At 42.4% G+C, this 20,522-nt stretch overlaps 1 protein-coding gene and 1 long non-coding RNA gene across 2 annotated transcripts; one reads left to right on the top strand and one right to left on the bottom strand.

Annotated features, from left to right (window-relative positions):
- The first annotated feature begins 798 nt into the window (after positions 1-798).
- On the top strand, positions 799-1,778 carry LOC139423897 (interferon alpha-3-like). Its single transcript, XM_071175535.1, has 5 exons — positions 799-924; positions 1,021-1,107; positions 1,240-1,389; positions 1,475-1,567; positions 1,671-1,778. The coding sequence occupies exons 1-5, from the start codon at positions 799-801 to the stop codon at positions 1,776-1,778; spliced, it is 564 nt and encodes a 187-aa protein (XP_071031636.1).
- A 5,358-nt stretch (positions 1,779-7,136) lies between these two features.
- On the bottom strand, positions 7,137-18,955 carry LOC139423896 (uncharacterized). The gene is made up of 3 exons (XR_011635890.1): positions 18,694-18,955; positions 12,025-12,150; positions 7,137-7,471 (listed from the first exon to the last, which is right to left on the bottom strand). It is a non-coding gene; the product is annotated as an uncharacterized lncRNA (long non-coding RNA).
- Positions 18,956-20,522: the final 1,567 nt, after the last annotated feature.

Below are 20,522 nucleotides of genomic sequence, written 5' to 3'. Positions count from 1 at the left end.
AATGTTGTAGTATGCCTATTAGAACGTTTTAAATGTTTTACGTAATTTTCTGATAAATCTACGATAAGGTTATCGCAACACACTGGCAACACACTTATTTAGATAAGTAACGACAAAAAATATGTAAAAACATGTTCATGTTAACGCAGAGATTTGGTTCTAGGTTGCCGATATTATTCAGATGATTAAAGACATATAGAGGTCTACTGCATTCATTTAAGTGTGGATATTCTCTCTCCATGACCTAGCCTACTGAGGACACATTAGGCACATGATGAGAGAGAATTCTTAGCGCTAAATTGTAATTATTTCGCCTCTATGGCCTATTTATTGCCTTTACCTCCCTTAATCTTACTACATTTGCACACACTGTACATAGATTGTTCTATTGTGTTATTGACTGTACGTTTGTTCATCCCATGTGTAACTCTGTGTTGTTGTTTTTGTCGCACTGCTTTGCTTTATCTTGGCCAGGTCGTAGTTGTAAATTAGAACTTGTTCTCAACTGGCCTACCTGGTTAAATAAAGGTGAAATAAAATAAAGAAAGTGGAGGATGCGAAAGGGAAATCCTTACAATTTAAACGAAGCCGCAGATATGGGTTCAGAACACAAAAAACAACATTCTGACTCTATCAGAAGACAAACGACATTCTGAAATGTGTACTATACTGGCAACAGGTGAGTCAATATATATCAATCATATGATCATTGCTTCAGGTTTCAATGAATGAATCATTTTCAGGATTATATTCAACTAACAATGACCATCTGCTGCAGATCATGTAACTACCCTAAGAATGGCACATCAGACTATCACTTGGATGAGCACCTTCCTCTGCCTCGCGCAAGTTTTCTCGATGCCCATGCCTTGCAAGCTACAACAACATCTTGTGGGAACAACCTACATTCTACTGAGAGACATGGTAGATTTTATAAATTACTTTTGTTTTGAGATGTATTATCCAACTATGTTTAACTGAATAGCTCAACCTGACTTCTGTGTTTTCTCTTTCTTTCAGGGAGGTCATTTTCCACTGGAGTGCCTGCAGGAGAATGTCTTCATGGCATTCCCAGCCACTGCTTTCGCATCCTCCGGCGAGCCACAGGTAAGCGCATGGGCGCATGTCCAAGTGTCCTTTACAGCATGAAAGAGTATTTGCAACTGTTAGGATTAGAAAGTAGACAGACAACTTTACGATGCCATTTATGTTATTTGAAATTATTGTTGTCCGTTTCAGCTGAGCAGCAGTGGTGCTAAGTCTATATATGAAACATTGAAGAACATCGACACATTGTTTGGAACTGACGAACTGCCGACAATGTGGGACCAACAGAAGTTGGAGTATTTTCAGAACATTATCTACCGTCAGATTGAAGAGAGCGAGTGTGTGAGTACCTACCTAGGCCAATACAGACAGCTTAACTGTTTAAGAGTGGTAGAGTGATGTTTGAATTATTTTCTTCTTGTGTCAGATGATGGGGAGAGTGGACACACGTGATTATCTAATCAGGGCAAAGATGCTGAATACATACTTTAGGAACATCGCGGCTGTCCTAAAAGAAAAAGTAGGGTACAAGCAAATACACTATAATGGAAAACAATGTTTAGATACTATCTCTATGTCAAAAAAACCTACATTTCCTTAACAGTACATTTTTATTTTCACAGAATTTCAGTTACTGCGCCTGGGAAGTGGTTCGAAAAGAACTCCTGTACACCCTAGAATTCATTCTGAAACACACCTCTGACAGCCTTCTGTGGTCCAACAGAACATGAATTTGAACTTGCAGAACTGATTTATATACTGTACTTGATTCTGATAGTCTACCATTCTACAATTATGTAATGTGCCATGTCAAACTGCAATATAAGACATGTATTTATGTGTCTTTCAAGGTTATATATTTATTTACATATTTATTTATTTGACAATCGTGCCTATTGTTGCTGAAAGGCTGGTCATGGCTCAAATCAACACCATTATCCCAGAACCCACTCCAATTTTCATACCGCCCCAACAGATCCACAGATGAGGCAGTCTCTATTGCACTCCGCACTGCACTTTCCCACATGGACAAAAGGAACACCTATGTGAGAAACACCTGTACTCCCTGTTCACTTATGGCTGCACGGCCAGGCACGACTCCAACACCATCATTACATTTGCCGATGACACAACAGTGGTAGGCCTGATCACCAACAACAGCGAGACAGCCTATAGGGAGGAGGTCAGAGACCTGGCCGTGTGGTGCCAGGACAACAACCTCTCCCTCAACATGATCAAGACAAAGGAGATGATTGTGGGCTACAGGAAAAAGAGGACTGAGCACGCCCCCATTCTCATCAACGGAGCTGCAGTGGAGCAGGTTGAGAGCTTCAAGTTCGTTGGTGTCCACATCACCAACGAACTAACATGGACCAAGCACACCATGACAGTTGTGAAGCGGGCTCGACAAAACCTATTCCCCCTCAGGACACTGAAAATATTTTGCATGGGTCCTCAGATCCTCAAAAGGTTCTACAGCTGCACCATCGAGAGCACTGGTTGCATCACTGCCTGGTATGGAAACTGCTCGGCCTCCGAGCGTAATGCACTACAGAGGGTAGTGCGAATGGCCCAGTACATCACTGGGGCCAAGCTTCCTGCCATCCAGGACCTCTATACCCGGCGGTGTCAGAGGAAGGCCCTGAAAATTGTCAAAGACTCAAGCCACCCTAGTCATAGACTGTTCTCTCTGCTACCACACGGCAAGCAGTACCGGAGCGCCAAGTCTAGATCCAAGAGGCTTCTAAACAGCTTCTACCCCTAAGCCATAAGACTCCTGAACATCTAGTCAAATGGCTACCCAGACTATTCACATTGCCCCCCCCCCCCCCTCCCCACCACTGCCACTCTCTGTTGTCATCTATGCATAGTCACTTTAATTAACTCTAGCTACATGTACATACTACCTCAACTAACCGGTGCCCCCGCACATTGACTCTGTACCGGCACCCCCCTGTATTTATTATTATGTTTTACTGCTCCTCTTTAATTACTTGTTACTTTTATCTCTTATTCTTATCTGTATTTATTTTAACTGCACTGTCTGTTAAGGGCTCGTAAGTAAGCATTTCACTGTAAGGTAACCTTACAGTGAAATGCTTACTTACGAGCCCTTAACAGACAGTGCAGTTAAAATGTATTCGGTGCATGTGACTAATCACATTTAATTTGATTTGATTTGGATGAGCAATGGCTGAGCGGCATAGGTAAGATGCAATAGATGGTGTAAAATACAATATATACATATGATATGAGTAATGTAAGATATGTAAACATTATTAAAGTTTTAAAAAATGTAAGTGACTAGTGGTCCATTTATTAATAAAGTGGCTAACGATTTGAGTCTGTATGTAGGCAGCAGCCTCTCTGTGCTAGTGATGGCTGTTTAACAGTCTGATGGCCTTGAGATAGAAGCTGTTTTTCAGTCTCTCGGTCCCAGCTTTGATGCACCTGTACTGACCTCATCTCCTGGATGGTAGCCCCTGGTGATGCGTTGTGCGGACCGCACTACCCACTATAGAGCCTTGCGGTTGAGGGCGGTGCAGTTGCCGTACCATGCGGTGATACAGCCAACAGGATGCTCTTGATTGTGCATCTGTAGAAGTTTGTGAGGCTTTTAAGTGACAAGCCATATTTCTTCAGCCTCCTGAAGTTGAAGAGGCACTGTTGCGCCTTCTTCACCACACTGTCTGTGTGGGTGGACCATTTCAGTTTGTTCGTGATGTGTACGCCGAGGAACTTAAAACGTTCCACCTTCTCCACTACTGTCCCGTCGATGTGGATAGGGGGGTGCTCCCTCTGCTGTTTTCTGAAGTCCATGATCATCTCCTTTGTTTTGCTGACGTTGAGTGAGAGGATGTTTTCCTGACACCACACTCCGAGTGCCCTCACCTCCTCCCTGTAGGCTGTCTCGTCGTTGTTGGTAATCAAGCCCACTACTGTTGTGTTGTCTGCAAACTTGGATGAGTTGGAGGCGTGCAAGGCCACGCAGTCACGGGTGAACAGGGAGTAGAGGAGGGGGCTGAGCACGTGCACTTGTGTGGCACCAGTGTTGAGGATCAGCGAAGTCGGGATGTTGTTTCCTACCTTCACCACCTGGGGGTGGTCTGTCAGAAAGTCCAGGGGTTCTCATTTATCAACGTTGCGTAGAAAAGCTTCTAAATTAATTTAAAAAAAGTTGGTATTAATCAATTGCTCATACGCTTGATTTACACACACGACGTGAATCACACCAAACGTGAATCACAGATGACCTGCACATTGACAGAATGGAAACCTTTTATTTCGACAAAGTTCGAATTCGTTCACTGATGGTGCTTTTACTGCGACGTGGTTGCAGTCAATTGCTCCAATGACAATGACATCCAGCTACGGTATGGAAATCCCTTTTCACTCTGGCCTGTTGCACAGCAGTGTACGGACACAGTATGTATTGTGGGGGTCAATGAAATAATGCCATGAAGGACTGCAGGCAATATTCGGCTCCTGGTTGGTTGTGAAATGCCAGACCGATCCGCAATCTCCCGTTGGAATGATCCAGTGGCCAAAAATCCCAGGGTGGAGAGAATTTGGGTATGCACTGGGATGTCATGGGTGCGTTTCGTCTCGAACCCATTCATTTTTAGAGTGTACTTATTGACTCAAGATATTTTAGCTTTTCATTTTTTATTAATTTGTAAAAAATATGAAAAACATAATCTACTTTGACATTATGGGGTATTGTGTGTAGGCCAGTGACAAACAAAACATCTAAATGTAATCAATTCAGGCTGTAACACAACAAAATGTGGAATAAGTCAAGGGGTGTGAATACTTCCTGAAGGCACTGTACATGCATGTAACCTATTGCTGAAGTGTTCATGTCAGGTTACAGCTAGGTGCAGTCTGATCAAATGGTGAGGTTTGACTGAGGGCCCGTTGAGCTTATTGAGAATCAAAGGATTTATGTCTAGTGGAACCAGACGGGTAAACAGAATGACACACCCTGCACCGCTCATTATGTAAACCTGAAATAGAAACATGGAGGTGAATCATATTTTATAGTATATGATTCACTGACTTGAGATTGAAACGGACCTATATCAAAACACCACGGTTAATAGGTGCCAAGGTGTTGAAGTGTTATGATTCACCACATAGACGTACATTATCACAGGTCTGATTTTTAAGCACTGCTGGCTAAAACAGAAATATCTCATCTGATTCACAGGGGATTATTACTGTAGAAGTTCATGAAGGGGCTATACATGCTGTGGTACATCTGTATGAGAACTACACCCTAGAATATGACAAGTTGGATGGGTCTGACACTGAATTAGGGCCAAATGTCAACATTTGACAGAATATTGCTAATCACAAAAACAAAAGTTCTTAAATGTTCGTTTTTCATATGGCTTTTTCTCATCATCACTTACCATTACATTTTGATTGGCAACCAAGGTTGCCAGGTGCACGGTGTTTCCTCCGACACATTGGTGCGGCTGGCTTCTGGGTTGAATGGCGCTGTGTTAAGAAGCAGTGCGGCTTGGTTGGGTTGTGTATCAGAGGACGCATGACTTTCAACCTTCGTCTCTCCCGAGCCCGTATGGGAGTTGTAGCGATGAGACAAGATAGTAGCTACTAAAACAATTGGATACCATGAAATTGGGGAGAAAAAGGGGTAAAGAAAACCTTTATACCTACACTAAAATATGGTGGTGGATCTTTGATGTTATTTGGATTCCACTGGTCCTGGAGCCCTTGTAAATTGACCACAAAATCAACATTTTGCAATGTCCATCTCAGTCTCTGTACTTGAACCCCATTGAAAACTTGTGGTTTGAATTGAAGAGGGCAGTCCATTCTGAGCAGAAGGAGGAAAGATCTGTGTGGAGTCTAATAGTCTAAGCTCCCTCCCAACATCCAATCTCATAAAATATGTAACCAAAAAGGCTCACTGTTGTTATCCTAGAGTATTGAAAACAGTGCCAATAATTTTGAACCCCCCCCCATCTTCAACAAAAACAAACGCTACTTGTTAAACAAAATCTGTTTCTCTGAGCAATTGTATTAGTATAAAATTATATAATTTCCCATTTTATTTCTGAGCACACAACATAGCTCAGTATTTTTATACAGTATTTTTGCTCATGTCTATCAAGGGTATCAATAACTATGAACCTGACTGTAAGTCTTCTCCCAAACCATCCGTGGTTGTCTGGTTATTCTTCATCATACCAGTGTGGTTAAGTCTGAAGTCTAATGCTGACTAATATAGATTACTGTAAACTTTACAGACAACAGATTGAAACTCCAACTTTTGACAAATCCCTCCCATATTGGTCTGCCGAAATGGGTGGATGGTTGCCTGGTTACATCTCCTCATTGGATTCCAATACTAGGGCTATTGCTCATCATACCGGAGTGTGGAAAAGCTATGATACAAGTCTAATGCTGACTAATACACATTACTGTCCACTTCATGCCAACAAATTGAAACGTTCTATACCTGGTGTTTGGCTGTCAATCACTAAAACCTGCTAATCAGGAGGGAAAACATACTACTACTGGATGTGGTACTGACTGCACTTCGTTATAATTCAAGACCAAAACCATGACAACTTCAAATAAAAAATGTTTACACTTTCACCCGACAGTAACATAGTATCGTAAAATGACGGATCCGCCACAGTGACTTCCAGTCAAACAGTCTGCCGTGCACTCATACACTTCTGATGACGCAGAGGCATATTAGAATAGGGAGGGGTTTGGTATCCATGGCTGCTGATGTTTAGATTAGAAAACGAATACCAATGAAAGGAAAAAACTAAATGAAAGAAGAAAACTCCCTTTGATACATTGTGATATGATCTCGTGGCATGGCATACAGTAAATAGTGCTGGTGAGACTGGGGGGGGCACCCACACACACACACACACGAGCCAATGCTCAGTGCCTGCTGGCGGATTGTGACTCCTTTACTGCCTCATTGTCATAAATCATCCACTTAGATGATTAAGCACATTTTTACCACAAAACATAAACACACTGACTGGCTGCCCTAGTTCTCTCTCTCTCTCTCTAAGAGACACAAACACTTGAACATAATAAAATAAAAGAACCACTTGTGCTTTTAATAAAACATTGAATTGTCAAAAGTTCATAAACATCTACAGAATTTCAAACGCATGCTATATGCAGTAGTAGTACGTCAAGATATACCGTTTTACAAAACATTCCATGCAATTTTTCCAGGTACATTCTTTAAAAAGTAACAGGAAATGTCAAGTTGTTGTTTGGCACCAACTTGAACAGAGTAAGTGCAGGTGAACACAGGTGAATTGTCTCCAGGTACATGTCACATGTTGACACTGAGTTCCCACGGTATATCCTAATTTTCCTCCTGGCCGTCAGGGTCAAATTGACTCCAGGGTATGTCATTCACCTGACAAAGAAATAAAAAGAAAAGATGTTGATTCCTGAGATCAGATTTGATTTAGATTTCATTAACGCTTGAGTTCAACAAGACTCCGTTATGCAGAATACACAATGACATAAGCAGTCACATAAAGTCATAAAGTAGAATACTAAAGTTAAGATTACATACATGTTACACCAGTGACTGTCCAGTGAAGTTGCCAATAATGTAAACTGCACTGGCAATTTTTGTAAATACTACAATGGCCAAAATACATAGACTAAGCAACCCATGTGGGTAGAAAACAATTAAAAGAATACAATGGCAATCGAATGTGTGGAATAATTGCTGTAAGAGAACAGTGTGGTACGAGTTCTTCCAGATCATCATCCTGTAGGACATAATCTCGCTCCATCCTGCATCCAACTACAACTTTCCCATTGCCTGGAAGACAGATTTTTTTTGTGTGATTACATTTGTATTCCCTTATGGCAGAGAATATCCCTGCCTATAGCTCTACCGTGCAACTAGAAGACATGAAAATATGCTGAGCTGATATCTTCAAAATGATTCCAATGATTAGTTCACTTAGAGTTCAGGGCCTTGTTTCCCAGAGCCTTTGTAGCGTTAAAATCCTTTTTAGAACCATCTTTAGTAGCCAATCTGTTTCATCAGAGCCTTCGTTAGTAACAATCTTAAAAACCATTGCACATCTACAAGTGATCCAGACCACTCGTAGAGTAGCCAAAGTGCATCGTTAGATGTTTTTTGCCCTTCCACTTTATTCACAGAAGATCTCTGCTAAACATAGAATCAAGATGTTGAGGCTAGTCATCTGTCTGACATTGACCACCAATCACTTCAGAATGAAGTTAACTACAAATACAAAGTTGACAAAGTATTTCCAATTGAAAGATAAAACCATTGACAGGGCTGTAGTGGAGCGGGTCGGGAGTTTCAAGTTCCTTGGTGTCCACATCACCAACGAACTATCATGGTTCAAACATACCAAGACAGTCGTGAAGAGGGCACGACAAAACCTTTACCCCCTCAGGAGACTGAAAAGATTTGGCATGGGTCCCCAGATCCTCAAAAGGTTCTACAGCTGAACCATTGAGAGCATTGAGAGCACTGGTTGCATCACCGCCTGGTATGGCAACTGCTCCGGCATCTGACAGTAAGGCGCTACAGAGGTTAGTGTGAACGGTCCAGTACATCACTGGGACCAAGCTTCCTGCCATGCAGGACCTATATCATAAGAGGAAAGCCCATAACATTTTCAGAGACTCCAGTCACCCAAGTTAGACTGTTTTCTCTGCTACCGCACGGAAAGCGGTACCGGAGCACCAGGTCTAGGACCAAAAGGCTCCTCAACAGCTTCCACCCCCAAGCCATAAGACTGCTGAACAATTAATTAAATCGCCACCGGAAAATTTACATTGACCACTTCCCCCCTCCGTTTTGTACACTGCTGCATGTTTGTTACCTATGCATAGTCATTTTCCCTCCACCTACATGTACAGATTACCTCAACTAGCCTGTACCCCTGCACACTGACTTGGTACCGGTGCCCCCAGTATATAGCCTCGTTATTGTTATTCTTTTTGTGTTACTTACTTTATCATGTACTTACTTACTTTATCATAACTTTTTAATTTAGCCTACTTGGTAAATATTTTCTTCATCTGGAACTGCACTGTTGGTTAAGGGCTTGTAAGTAAACATTTCGCGGTGAAGTCTACACTTCTTGTATTCGGCGCATGTGACAAATAAAGTTTGATTTGAAAACCGAGATGACTCCATTAAAAGTTAAATAGGCTTCATGAGTAGGGATGGGTATGGTTAAGATTTTAACTACTCTTACCGATACTGCTTATCGATCCACACTGCCCTGGTGTGGAGGAGCTTCTGTTTTACACTGCCCTGGTGTAGAGGACTTTCTGTTTTATACTGCCCTGGTGTGGAGGACCTTCTGTTTTACACTGCCCTGGTGTGGCGGACCTTCTGTTTTACACTGCCCTGGTGTAGAGGACCTTCTGTTTTACACTGCCCTGGTGTGGCGGACCTTCTGTTTTACATTGCCCTGGTGTAGAGGACCTTCTGTTTTACACTGCCCTGGTGTAGAGGACCTTCTGTTTTACTCTGTCCTGGTGTGGAGGACCTTCTGTTTTACACTGCCCTGGTGTAGAGGACCTTCTGTTTTACACTGCCCTGGTGTGGAGGACCTTCTGTTTTACACTGCCCTGGTGTGGAGGACCTTCTGTTTTACACTGCCCTGGTGTGGAGGACCTTCTGTTTTACACTGCCCTGGTGTGGAGGACCTTCTGTTTTACACTGCCCTGGTGTGGAGGACCTTCTGTTTTACACTGCCCTGGTGTGGAGGATCTTCTGTTTTACACTGCCCTGGTGTGGAGGACCTTCTGTTTTACACTGCCCTGGTGTGGAGGACCTTCTGTTTTACACTGCCCTGGTGTGGAGGAACTTCTGTTGTACACTGTACGGGTGTGGAGGACCTTCTGTTTTACACTGCCCTGGTGTGGAGGACCTTCTGTTTTACACTGCCCTGGTGTGGAGGACCTTCTGTTTTACACTGCCCTGGTGTGGAGGACCTTCTGTTTTACACTTCCCTGGTGTGGAGGGCCTTATGTTTTACACTGCCCTGGTGTGGAGGACCTTCTGTTTTACACTGCCCTGGTGTAGAGGACCTTCTGTTTTACACTGCCCTGGTGTGGAGGACCTTCTGTTTTACACTGTCCTGGTGTGGAGGACCTTCTGTTTTACACTGCCCTGGTGTGGAGGACCTTCTGTTTTACACTGTCCGGGTGTGGAGGACCTTCTGTTTTACACTGCCATGGTGTGGAGGACCTTCTGTTTTACACTGCCCTGGTGTGGAGGACCTTCTGTTTTACACTGCCCTGGTGTGGAGGACCTTCTGTTTTACACTGCCCTGGTGTGGAGGAACTTCTGTTTTACACTTCCCTGGTGTGGAGGGCCTTATGTTTTACACTGCCCTGGCTTGTTTAGTGCACTGTAACAGTGAGATAGTGGTCCTGACAGAGGCTGGTCCACCCGTCTGAAGTGATGGCCAGCTTTGGCACGTCCTTCAGCTGAGTGATCACATTGACCTTTTATACACCATACTAGGTAGGAATTAATGTGTCACTGAGGTAACTCCTGGAGGGAGGGGTATATTTGGGGTTGAGTGCCTTGCTCATCTCCCTACAGTAAAGAAAATATAGTTGTCATGCGTTGAATTATCATTATTGAATTAGTGTTGTTGTGTATTGTATTGTGGAGAGATGGGACTAACATGCAACCCTTTTATACTACTATATCCTAAAAAGTAATACAACTCAATATATATACTGACAGACTGTTACCTAAAGCCCTTGGACTCCACTGTTGCAAAGGGGCGTAGGCCTTTCACTATGAACTTGGTCATGGCTAGGTGGCACTCATTCACCCTCTCCTCAGTCATCCTCCCACTAGCTGACAGCGTGAAGGGGCTTTGGGCTCGTCTTTGCCTTGGACCAGTGGTATTAGAGGGAGGAGTGGGATGGATCATTGCAACTGCAACTTTAACAAAAAAGTTGCAAAATCTTTACATGGGTGATTAAATTTATGAACGCACCCATAGCTAAACAATCAGCTGGCTAATGGTTACTTTTGATCATGAACCCATGTTCGCATACATGTTGTAACTCCGTGTGTGGGCTCTAGGCTGCTAGCATACATACATAACGTAGACCGGGCAACGAGAGATGAACTACGAGCTAGGCAGTCGAAAATGGTGCATTTCTCTGTCTGTACATGGACAGATTGTTTGTAAGGGCGGAAACACGAGCAAAAGTCTTGTTGCACTTGTGGTAACGAGCATTGTCAGCATCGACTCTGGTGAAGTGTAACCACACTTTAACGTGTAGTTCTCTCCACCATCGTCACTGATTAAGAGCAGCGTGCTGTGACGTGCGAGAGTGAGCTCTCTTCTGGGTTGGGAAAAGCGAAAATGCATCATAGACGAATGTCTTAATTTTATTGCAAATTAGAAACGGTTGGTGAGATACAATGTGCAAGATAACGTTTATGTAGCAATAAAAAAATAGGACATTTATTTTCTTAATGTATCCAGTACCGAAAGCAGAACCGATAACGTCGAAGCTTATCGATACTACGGCCTTTCATAATTTAGCCCCGGGGCCCGTTTAATACCTGGTTTCGGTGTCATCCCTATTCCCGAACCTATATATTGAAATCATATTGAGTGTTATTTTACGATCACATTTTTGCCTCAATGTGTCACGAATGACACGATGTGCCCAATCAGCCGTATGGGAAAATACTCAAGTGTTGGCGGGAGCTTGGACTATCGTTTTCGCGTTCTTCCCAATTTAAATGAAGCTTTACTCACATTTTTTTTTACAAAAATACTTGAAATGTCTTGCTCACACAAAGCTAACTAGCTAGCGATTTCACATTGGCTACACCCACCTAACCAAACAAATATTGTATCTGTTGTATCATAATATAACATTGTATTGGAACATAAAAGAGATCAATCTGGGGGCATTGCTGCTCCTTACTGTAACAATGTGGGTGCGCCATCCATTAAATCCCATGAAGTGATTGGCAAAGTCCTGACACTTGCTATGGCTCAGTGGCTTGGAGTTGTGAAGGAAGTTTGGGTACTGCTTTGTGCTCAGCTTTACCTGGAGAACAGACAGAGAATGTACAATCAGTTGTAAATGTCAATCATTACAATGGTTATAACTTCATGGTGAACAGTGTTTAGGGCAGAAAGTGCAGCAGAGCAGAGTCAACCAGCAAGAGGCCGGTCTACAAATCATCATGGAGTGGTAAGACATTGCCATCTACAGGTCAAGGTCTGGTATTAGTTATTGGTCAAGTGTTAATGTGATGATTCACAGCAGCTTATGAGAAAAAGACTACTCAGGGGCCTCGAAGTTGTTTTAAAACGGGGAAAAAAGTGCTTGGTTGAAAATATACACATATGTCACATAAGCAATGGTCTTATGAAATAACACAATTTAATCAAATCAATTTGGAGAGTATTTTGATATCTCTTTGGAATTTATGTTTGATCATCCGTGCTTCTACACCTGCATTGCTTGCTGTTTGGGGTTTTAGGCTGGGTTTCTGTACAGCACTTTGAGATATCAGCTGATGTAAGAAGGGCTATATAAATACATTTGATTTGATGAGAACTACAAGCACTAAATTGTACAATAGAGTACCGCAGTATGAGTCAATACTCATAAAACAAAGTGGTAAACAAGGAATCGTTTTCCCACCAATTTCTCCCATATGGGAGAAATATGGGATTTTAGAAACTCTTAAAATAAGGGCTGTGTTTCGTGTAAGCTTACCCTGATAACTGTGTAAATCTCTCTAGGACAAGGTGACTTTTATCAATATATTTGCCTGTATTTAACCCCCAAAAATGAAATGCTAATTAGCTGCTAATGTGGCTATCATAAAGAACTACAAATGATCTGGACAAGACTGACGAATCAAGGCAAAGGTAAGAATCTCTGGATAAACTATCTAATGTTAGCTAAATGTAGTAATGAATAAATTGGCTAAATTGTTGTGCAAGTTTTAAATTGACACAATACCTGTTAGCATAGGTGTCAGCTAGAGATGATGTGCAAGAGCTTGCAGGGATTTGTAGTTTTGCATGTCTACTTTGACTCTAATTAGCATTTTTGAATCAGAGTAAATAGAGCCTAATATAATAATAATATTAATAAGTCACCTTGTCCGAGAGAGATTTACATGGTTATCAAAACATCACTCCAGGGTAAGCTTACACAAAGCAAACCCTTATTTTAAGGGTTTCTAAAATCCACTATGGGAAAAACGAACAGTGGAGAAACCATTTTCCCGTTTGACCGCTAGGTTTTATGGGTATTATGACACCTCCACTGTGGGGCTCTATAGTCTACAGCATGTGAGTAAGTTTCTCTCGGTTCCTTTACCTTCAAAGGAGAGCTCTGTAAAAAGCCTCTTCCGTGTGTGGCTCGCTGTGCTTTAGATGCCTGGGCTGCGGAAAAGTACTTGACTGGAGCATAAAACCCTGGCTCGACCAAGGCAGCATTGGGACACACCTTTACCAGATACAGTGGTCCAAAGTTACAGAAGATGTTCTAGATGGATTCCTTTCAAGTAAAAATCACATATTAGACTACTTTACATAGGCTGGCGGGTAGGAGCGTTGGGCCAGTAACCAAAAGCTTGCTGAATCGAATCCCGGAGCTGACGAGGTAAAACTCTGTCGTTCTGCCCATGAGCAAGGCAGTTAACCGACTGCTCCCCGGGCGCCGATAACGTGGATGTCTATTAAGGCAAACCTTCATCGACATGCACTCATAATTGACTGTAGCGCATATAACGCATCCACAAGCTACCGGTGGCTGAAAACACAACCACAACCTTCCTCTCTCGCCCCTTTGTTTTTTATTTGTATTTTTTTATTCATAATACAAAAATGAACAACTTACATTGCTACAACAAACATGTCTATCAAAACAAAACACAGGTATTAACAAGAAAGTACTAAAACATACAAATATCAATAAAATCATTTTTATAAAATTAAAAATTCTAGTTGTATTCACTCTAAAAAAATCTCATAATGATTCAGGAAGATGTTATTCTTGTTGAAGTTCATTAGGGATAGTGTCTTAACAAGATCATTAAATTCAATCAAAAATGTGTAATTTTGGTATAGAATTCTGGAATTTTTGTTTGTTTATAAAGTATTTGGCAACAAGAATTTAAAAAATTCAATCATTTCAATGGTCTTGTTATCATTGCAAAAGTAACATATATTATATCCTTCATGTCAAAAACATGGGTAATGTTCATGATGGTAAATAAGAATTCTGCAAGGTTTTCCCAAAATTCTGACACAAATTTACATTCAAAGAACAAGTGAGTCAGATTCTCACCTTTTTCACAGAAAATATTGTCAATAGCCACAAATTTGGACAACAGAATTTCATGGATATATCTTATGTAGATTAAAAAATATATATATATTATTATTTTTTTAATTTTACCCCGTTTTCTCCCCAATTTCGTGGTATCCAATTGTTTAGTAGCTACTATCTTGTCTCATCGCTACAACTCCCGTACGGGCTCGGGAGAGACAAAGGTTGAAAAATGCGTCCTCCGATACACAACCCAACCAAGCTGCACTGCTTAACACAGCGCGCATCCAACCCGGAAGCCAGCCGCACCAATGTGTCAGAGGAAACGTGTACCTGGCAACCTCTATTTGACGCCCCTTCCTCTAACCCAGCTCCCGAGCCCATCCTGCCTCCGTCTTGTGTCATGGGACCCATACAGTGGGAAATAAAAGCAGCCGTCCAAGAGGCCCTACGCCATGACTCAGCACCTCCCGACACCCCTGCAGGCAGACCTAGTTTCCTGCGTCCGTCAGACCCCAACTAATGCAATGGTGCCATACCTCGCTGAGTTCTGGCCATCCCGGAATCACCCGGACCACGGAGCTAGTTCTGGTGGTCATCCCTAACAGCCGATGTCCGAGATTTACGTTCTTTCCTGTCCTGTCTGTGCTAGGGCAAAGAGCCCTCGCCATCTACCTCCCGTTAAGCTCAAGCCTTTACCTAGACCACACACCACACAGGTTCTCCAATATGTGCCGGGTCTCATCCCCCTTCCGCATCTACCTAATGCCATGGAAATGGCCGAGTGTATATTCCAACAGGTGTTTCGTCTGTATGGAATCCCGGAAGACATTGTTTTGGATCGGGGACCCCAGTTCGTCTCCAGGGTGTGGCAAGCCTTCTGCGAATAACTGGGGGTCTCCATCAGCCAGATACCATCCCTAAACCAACGGGCAGACGGAATGCCTGAATCAGGAAATAGGAAGTACCTTCACCAACACTGCACCCACCAACCACACGAGTAGAGTTGCTATCTAGCCTGGGCCGAATACGCACAGAACTCCCTGGTGCATTCCTCACTCCATCTCACTCATTTTCAGTGTGTCCACAGATACCAGAACTGTCTCCCATTGGGGGGGCTGCCTCTCGGGCTTCCTTGGCAGCTGTGCCAACTCCTCGTAGTGTTTCCGCTCAGCCTTAGCTGCCTCCAGTTCCTCCTGTGGATGGCGATACTCCCCAGCCTGTGCCCAGGGTCCCTTGCCTTCCAGTATCTCCTCCCATGTCCATTTCTCCAGATAGCGCTGCTCCTCCTTACCATGCTGCTTGGTCCTTTGGTGGTGGGTAGTTCTGTAACGGCAGTTTTTTATTTATTTAACCTTTATTTAACCAAGCAAGTCAGTTAAGAACACATTCTTATTTTCAATGACGGCCTAGGAACAGTGGGTTAACTGCCTGTTCAGGGGCAGAATGACAGATTTGTACCTTGTCAGCTCTGGGGTTTGAACTTGCAACCTTCCAGTTACTAGTCCAACACTCTAACCACTAGGCAGGAAGAAGGTGAGTACCAAGGTGCAGCGTGGTAAGTGTTCATCTTGTTTATTTAACTGAACACTGAATAACCAAAACAACAAATATAACAACTGAAACAGCTCTGTCAGGTGCAAACCACACTAAACAGAAAGCAACTACCCACACCACACAGGTGGGAAAAGGCTACCTAAGTATGGTTATTAATCAGAAACAACGATAGACAGCTGCCTCTGATTGAGAACCACACCTGGCCAAACAACACAGAAATCCAAAACATAGAAAATGAACATAGAATGCCCACCCTAGGCCTAACCAAAATAGAGAATAAAAAACATCTCTATGGTGACACCATGTCTCCCCATTGTGATTTCCAAAATTTCAAATCACTTACACACAAATTAGTTTTCTGAAGAAGGACAAAAACTGTGTAGACCCCTCAAACCCCTAGCATTCAGACTAACAATAATGAGTGAGTTGAAAACAAAGTCCTGCATTAAAAAAAGAGAGCACAAACTAAACAGAAGTAGCAATGTGAACAATAAAACAAACAGTGAAGCTTGAGAGGGTTACTCCAATGGGAAACTACGCTCAGCTGAGGTAGTGGTGGTTAACAGTAAAACAAATCTATTTTTTTCCTTTTTTTAGTTGGCAAGTGTTCATAAGTTTGAATGGTACATTACCTGTGGCAGTACATTAAATGTACTCCTGGCAGTACTCACAGTTCCAGTAATCATTCTTCCTTCGATAAACCCAGCCTTCTTTTCCTCTTGTCATGCCTTCTGTATAAGCGGCCACAGTTTCTCCCTGGCAGTTTGATCCTGCGGTATCAGAGACTCTTTGGTGCGAAGATTCTTCTCATCCAGAAACTTATTCCCCTTGGCCATTTTCCAGATGATGTCCCTGTAATGGCACATAGTTGAGCGCAAGATGACATTGCGAGGGTGTCCATCAGATCTTAATTTCCCAAGTCGATGTACCACGTCGATCACGTCTCTTATCTTGTCTTTGATGCACAGAGCCACCTTTCCCAGGATATTAATGACTGCTTCCCTAATATCCTCTCCCTCTACCTTTTTTTACACCTTGGATTTTCAGATTCCACCTGCGAGAGTACCTTTGACTTTCAGCTACATTCTCACACAGCTCATTATTTTGGGATTTGCAGTTTCTTCAGCTCATTTTCCTACTTCTCGCTCACAATTTTGTGAAGCTGACTGACACGTTCTGATAAATTATCGATCTTCTTTGATGTTTCTTGTTAGGCCGCTCCACGAAGGACACTTTGGAGAATGTGGCATCTTGTTTAGTAGACATGGACTGGATTGCAGAGAAATGTTCAGACATGGAAATGTCCTCTCACTTTTTAATTGGGGTCTGAGGTAAAGAGGTTGCAAGGATTTCATCCTGGTCAGTTGTGTTCTTTCTCTTGCTTGAGTTCGCGGCATCTTGTGTATCCATGCTGATCTGGCTCTCGTCGTAGCTAGCTAGGATGCCTGCCGTCTTTTGTGAGGCTTGGATATTCCGTCTACTGTTGTCTTTCTGTCGTGTTCTTCCCATTCAACTTGACAAAAACAAACTCTAAACTTGTTCTATGTCGCTAACACAAGTAGTTTGTTTCTTTCAACATTGATAGCCAATATTAGACTGTTAACCACCTAACCCTCAATGTTGCTTTGACAAGCGAGAAAACACTCCCTCACAGCAACGCCATCTTGGCTCCCCTCCCTCGCCCCTTGCCCTGCAAGTGTATACTCGTCAGGCGTCATGAAACGTCAACAGAAGTGTCCACTTAATTTGAGGGCTGAGGGGATAGGGTGTGTCTTTTATGTGTTTGGACCGCAAGCTAGGTATTCTACCTTGCTCTCCTATCAAAGATTTTGTATCAAAGTTGCATTACTGTTCTGCAAGTTAATTCTAAAATGTAGATGTGTCCAAAACAAAGTCTTACAAAAGGCCTATACTATTAGATTGCTTTAATGTCACTGTATGTAATGATGACAAAGAAAACAGTCTCACTCGTTTTTTTTCTGAATTAAAAGTGTGGCGATTCTCAAAAGTCATTAACTAAGCTAGATACAGTGCCTTGCGAAAGTATTCGGCCCCCTTGAACTTTGCGACCTTTTGCCACATTTCAGGCTTCAAACATAAATATATAAAACTGTATTTTTTTGTGAAGAATCAACAACAAGTGGGACACAATCATGAAGTGGAACGACATTTATTGGATATTTCAAACTTTTTTAACAAATCAAAAACTGAAAAATTGGGCGTGCAAAATTATTCAGCCCCTTTACTTTCAGTGCAGCAAACTCTCTCCAGAAGTTCAGTGAGGATCTCTGAATGATCCAATGTTGACCTAAATGACTAATGATGATAAATACAATCCACCTGTGTGTAATCAAGTCTCCGTATAAATGCACCTGCACTGTGATAGTCTCAGAGGTCCGTTAAAAGCGCAGAGAGCATCATGAAGAACAAGGAACACACCAGGCAGGTCCGAGATACCTTTGTGAAGAAGTTTAAAGCCGGATTTGGATACAAAAAAAATTCCCAAGCTTTAAACATCCCAAGGAGCACTGTGCAAGCGATAATATTGAAATGGAAGGAGTATCAGACCACTGCAAATCTACCAAGACCTGGCCGTCCCTCTAAACTTTCAGGCTTCAAACATGTGGCAAAAGGTCGCAAAGTTCAAGGGGGCCGAATACTTTCGCAAGGCACTGTAACTACTGTATTAATCACATAGCTAACTACTGTATTAATCACTAGCAATTCATCAATGAGACTTACGTAAATAAAAGCTTCTGAAAATGTGGATAGAATATTCCAGACAAAAAGTGTTTTGATATTTTCAACAGGTACCCTGAACTATGACGTCCATCTCGACCTCCATTGCAGTAGTGAATTCTGGCTAGAGCAACATTACTGTAGGCTACTACTATTCTCTGCCAACAGTATTGCACGAAATGGTTTCAATGTTGCAGGTTGGTGTTAATGTCCCCCTAGTCAAGTCTTTTCGGGAGGATATTATGAATCAATCTATTGCAGACACTTTGATATGACGTTCATGTTTACGATGACTTCAGCATAAGATTTCCCAGGGCTGAAAACGTCATTGGTTACACAGTAGATTTTCGTCTTCTTCTATGCTATTATGGCGGTCCGCAAACACACAGTAGAGGTGCATGCCGCCACCTACTGTATGGGGTGAAAACTGGGGAACTTTTATGCAGCAAAAGAAAGGTTGAAAAAAAATATAGTCATGTTATTCCCAAACGTTTTTTACTAAAACAAACATCAACGTACTACTTTAGGCAGTTTCCGTCTACTCAGATCCCTACACGGGCTCTGGGGCCTGAGAGGGAGGAGTATCTTCCGACAGTATTCCCTGCAATGTTTCCACCGTGAAGTCCTGAAGATCCAATAACCTTTTTGCCGCTTTCACAATGATATCCAGTTTCTTCTATTTTTTTAAATGAGTTTGTCCTGTACAATTAATCACCTGCACAATGAATGGAACAAAAATTTATTTTTAAAATGTATTTTTAATTATTTTTAATATTTCAGGATCTTTTATCTGATGAATGAGATCAACAGGCCGCTTGCTTGTCATCCACAGCCAAAGCTTCATCATCTCTACTCTCTCCTTCAACAATGTTCTCTGTCTCCACATAGGAGACCTGATTGACAGCCTTGAGCCTCGCTACTTTGACCTCCTTCACCCTAATAGGGCACTCAGGGAACTCTGGAAAATGCTTTCCATCACATTTGCAGCATTGTGTATCCTCCGACTCTTCACCACTTATATTCCATCTGCAAATACTTGACACCTGGCCAAAGATTTTACATGCATGACATTGCTGTTACTTTTGTACATACATTGGCACTGCACATCTCATGTATCACAGCTTTACATGGGTCAGGAGAGACTCTTCATCGAACAGACTTCTCCTCCTTCTTTCCTTTCACAATAAGGGTTAAGTGATGTGAATCCTCGATATCCAGCGAGATGACACCTTTCTTCGGTGCTCTTCTCTTGAAAATCACAACTCTCCACTTCGTATGTTGACAGTTTATAGAGCCACAGAGCTGTCTCCCTTTTGCTGTTTTGATACACATGAAATCACCATCATACCGCTCCTGGTCACTCTGACTGACTCCGCCTTTCTCAATTTGTCCTTCACCATCTTCGTAATCGCAAACAGGTCTCCCAAAAATAAACATTATTATTCATGAATGGTACTCCAACCAGAAACTGCTGTTCATTTTCAGCTTTAGCTCTTTTTGCTCAATTCTTCTTTATTATCGTGGTCCAGTCATTCTTACCAACCTTACTCGCGCCAACAGAATCAAACACTGCATCAGCTTCTGCCCTTGCACGACCTGTCACCACCGGGCCAGATTCAAGTTTGTCCATCCACCTTCCATATTCCTCTACTCCAGAAACCCTCATCCTTCTCGTCCTCTCGTTGTATCTATCTAGCATCTCCATTCCGTCCAATATTGTCCTCACTTGGCACAACCAACAAAATAGTTTGACCACCAAACAGTTGATATAGCTGTAAATGTTAAACAACAGTTTATTAATTGAAGAATTTGAGAAAGCTCTGACTTTACCC

The sequence above is a fragment of the Oncorhynchus clarkii genome, chromosome 13, assembly GCF_045791955.1.
Source record: "Oncorhynchus clarkii lewisi isolate Uvic-CL-2024 chromosome 13, UVic_Ocla_1.0, whole genome shotgun sequence".
Lineage (NCBI taxonomy): Eukaryota > Metazoa > Chordata > Actinopteri > Salmoniformes > Salmonidae > Oncorhynchus > Oncorhynchus clarkii.
The sequence above is the reverse complement of the archived record's forward strand: the minus strand, read 5'-3'. Positions and strand labels throughout refer to the sequence as shown.

Excerpts from the sequence above, each read along its gene's own strand:
- LOC139423897 (XM_071175535.1), top strand. The coding sequence starts at position 799 with ATGGCACATCAGACTATCACTTGGATGAGCACCTTCCTCTGCCTCGCG. Across the intron at positions 1,108-1,239 it reads CATCCTCCGGCGAGCCACAG|CTGAGCAGCAGTGGTGCTAA; the intron begins GTAAGCGCATGG and ends TGTCCGTTTCAG. Across the intron at positions 1,390-1,474 it reads AGATTGAAGAGAGCGAGTGT|ATGATGGGGAGAGTGGACAC; the intron begins GTGAGTACCTAC and ends TTCTTGTGTCAG.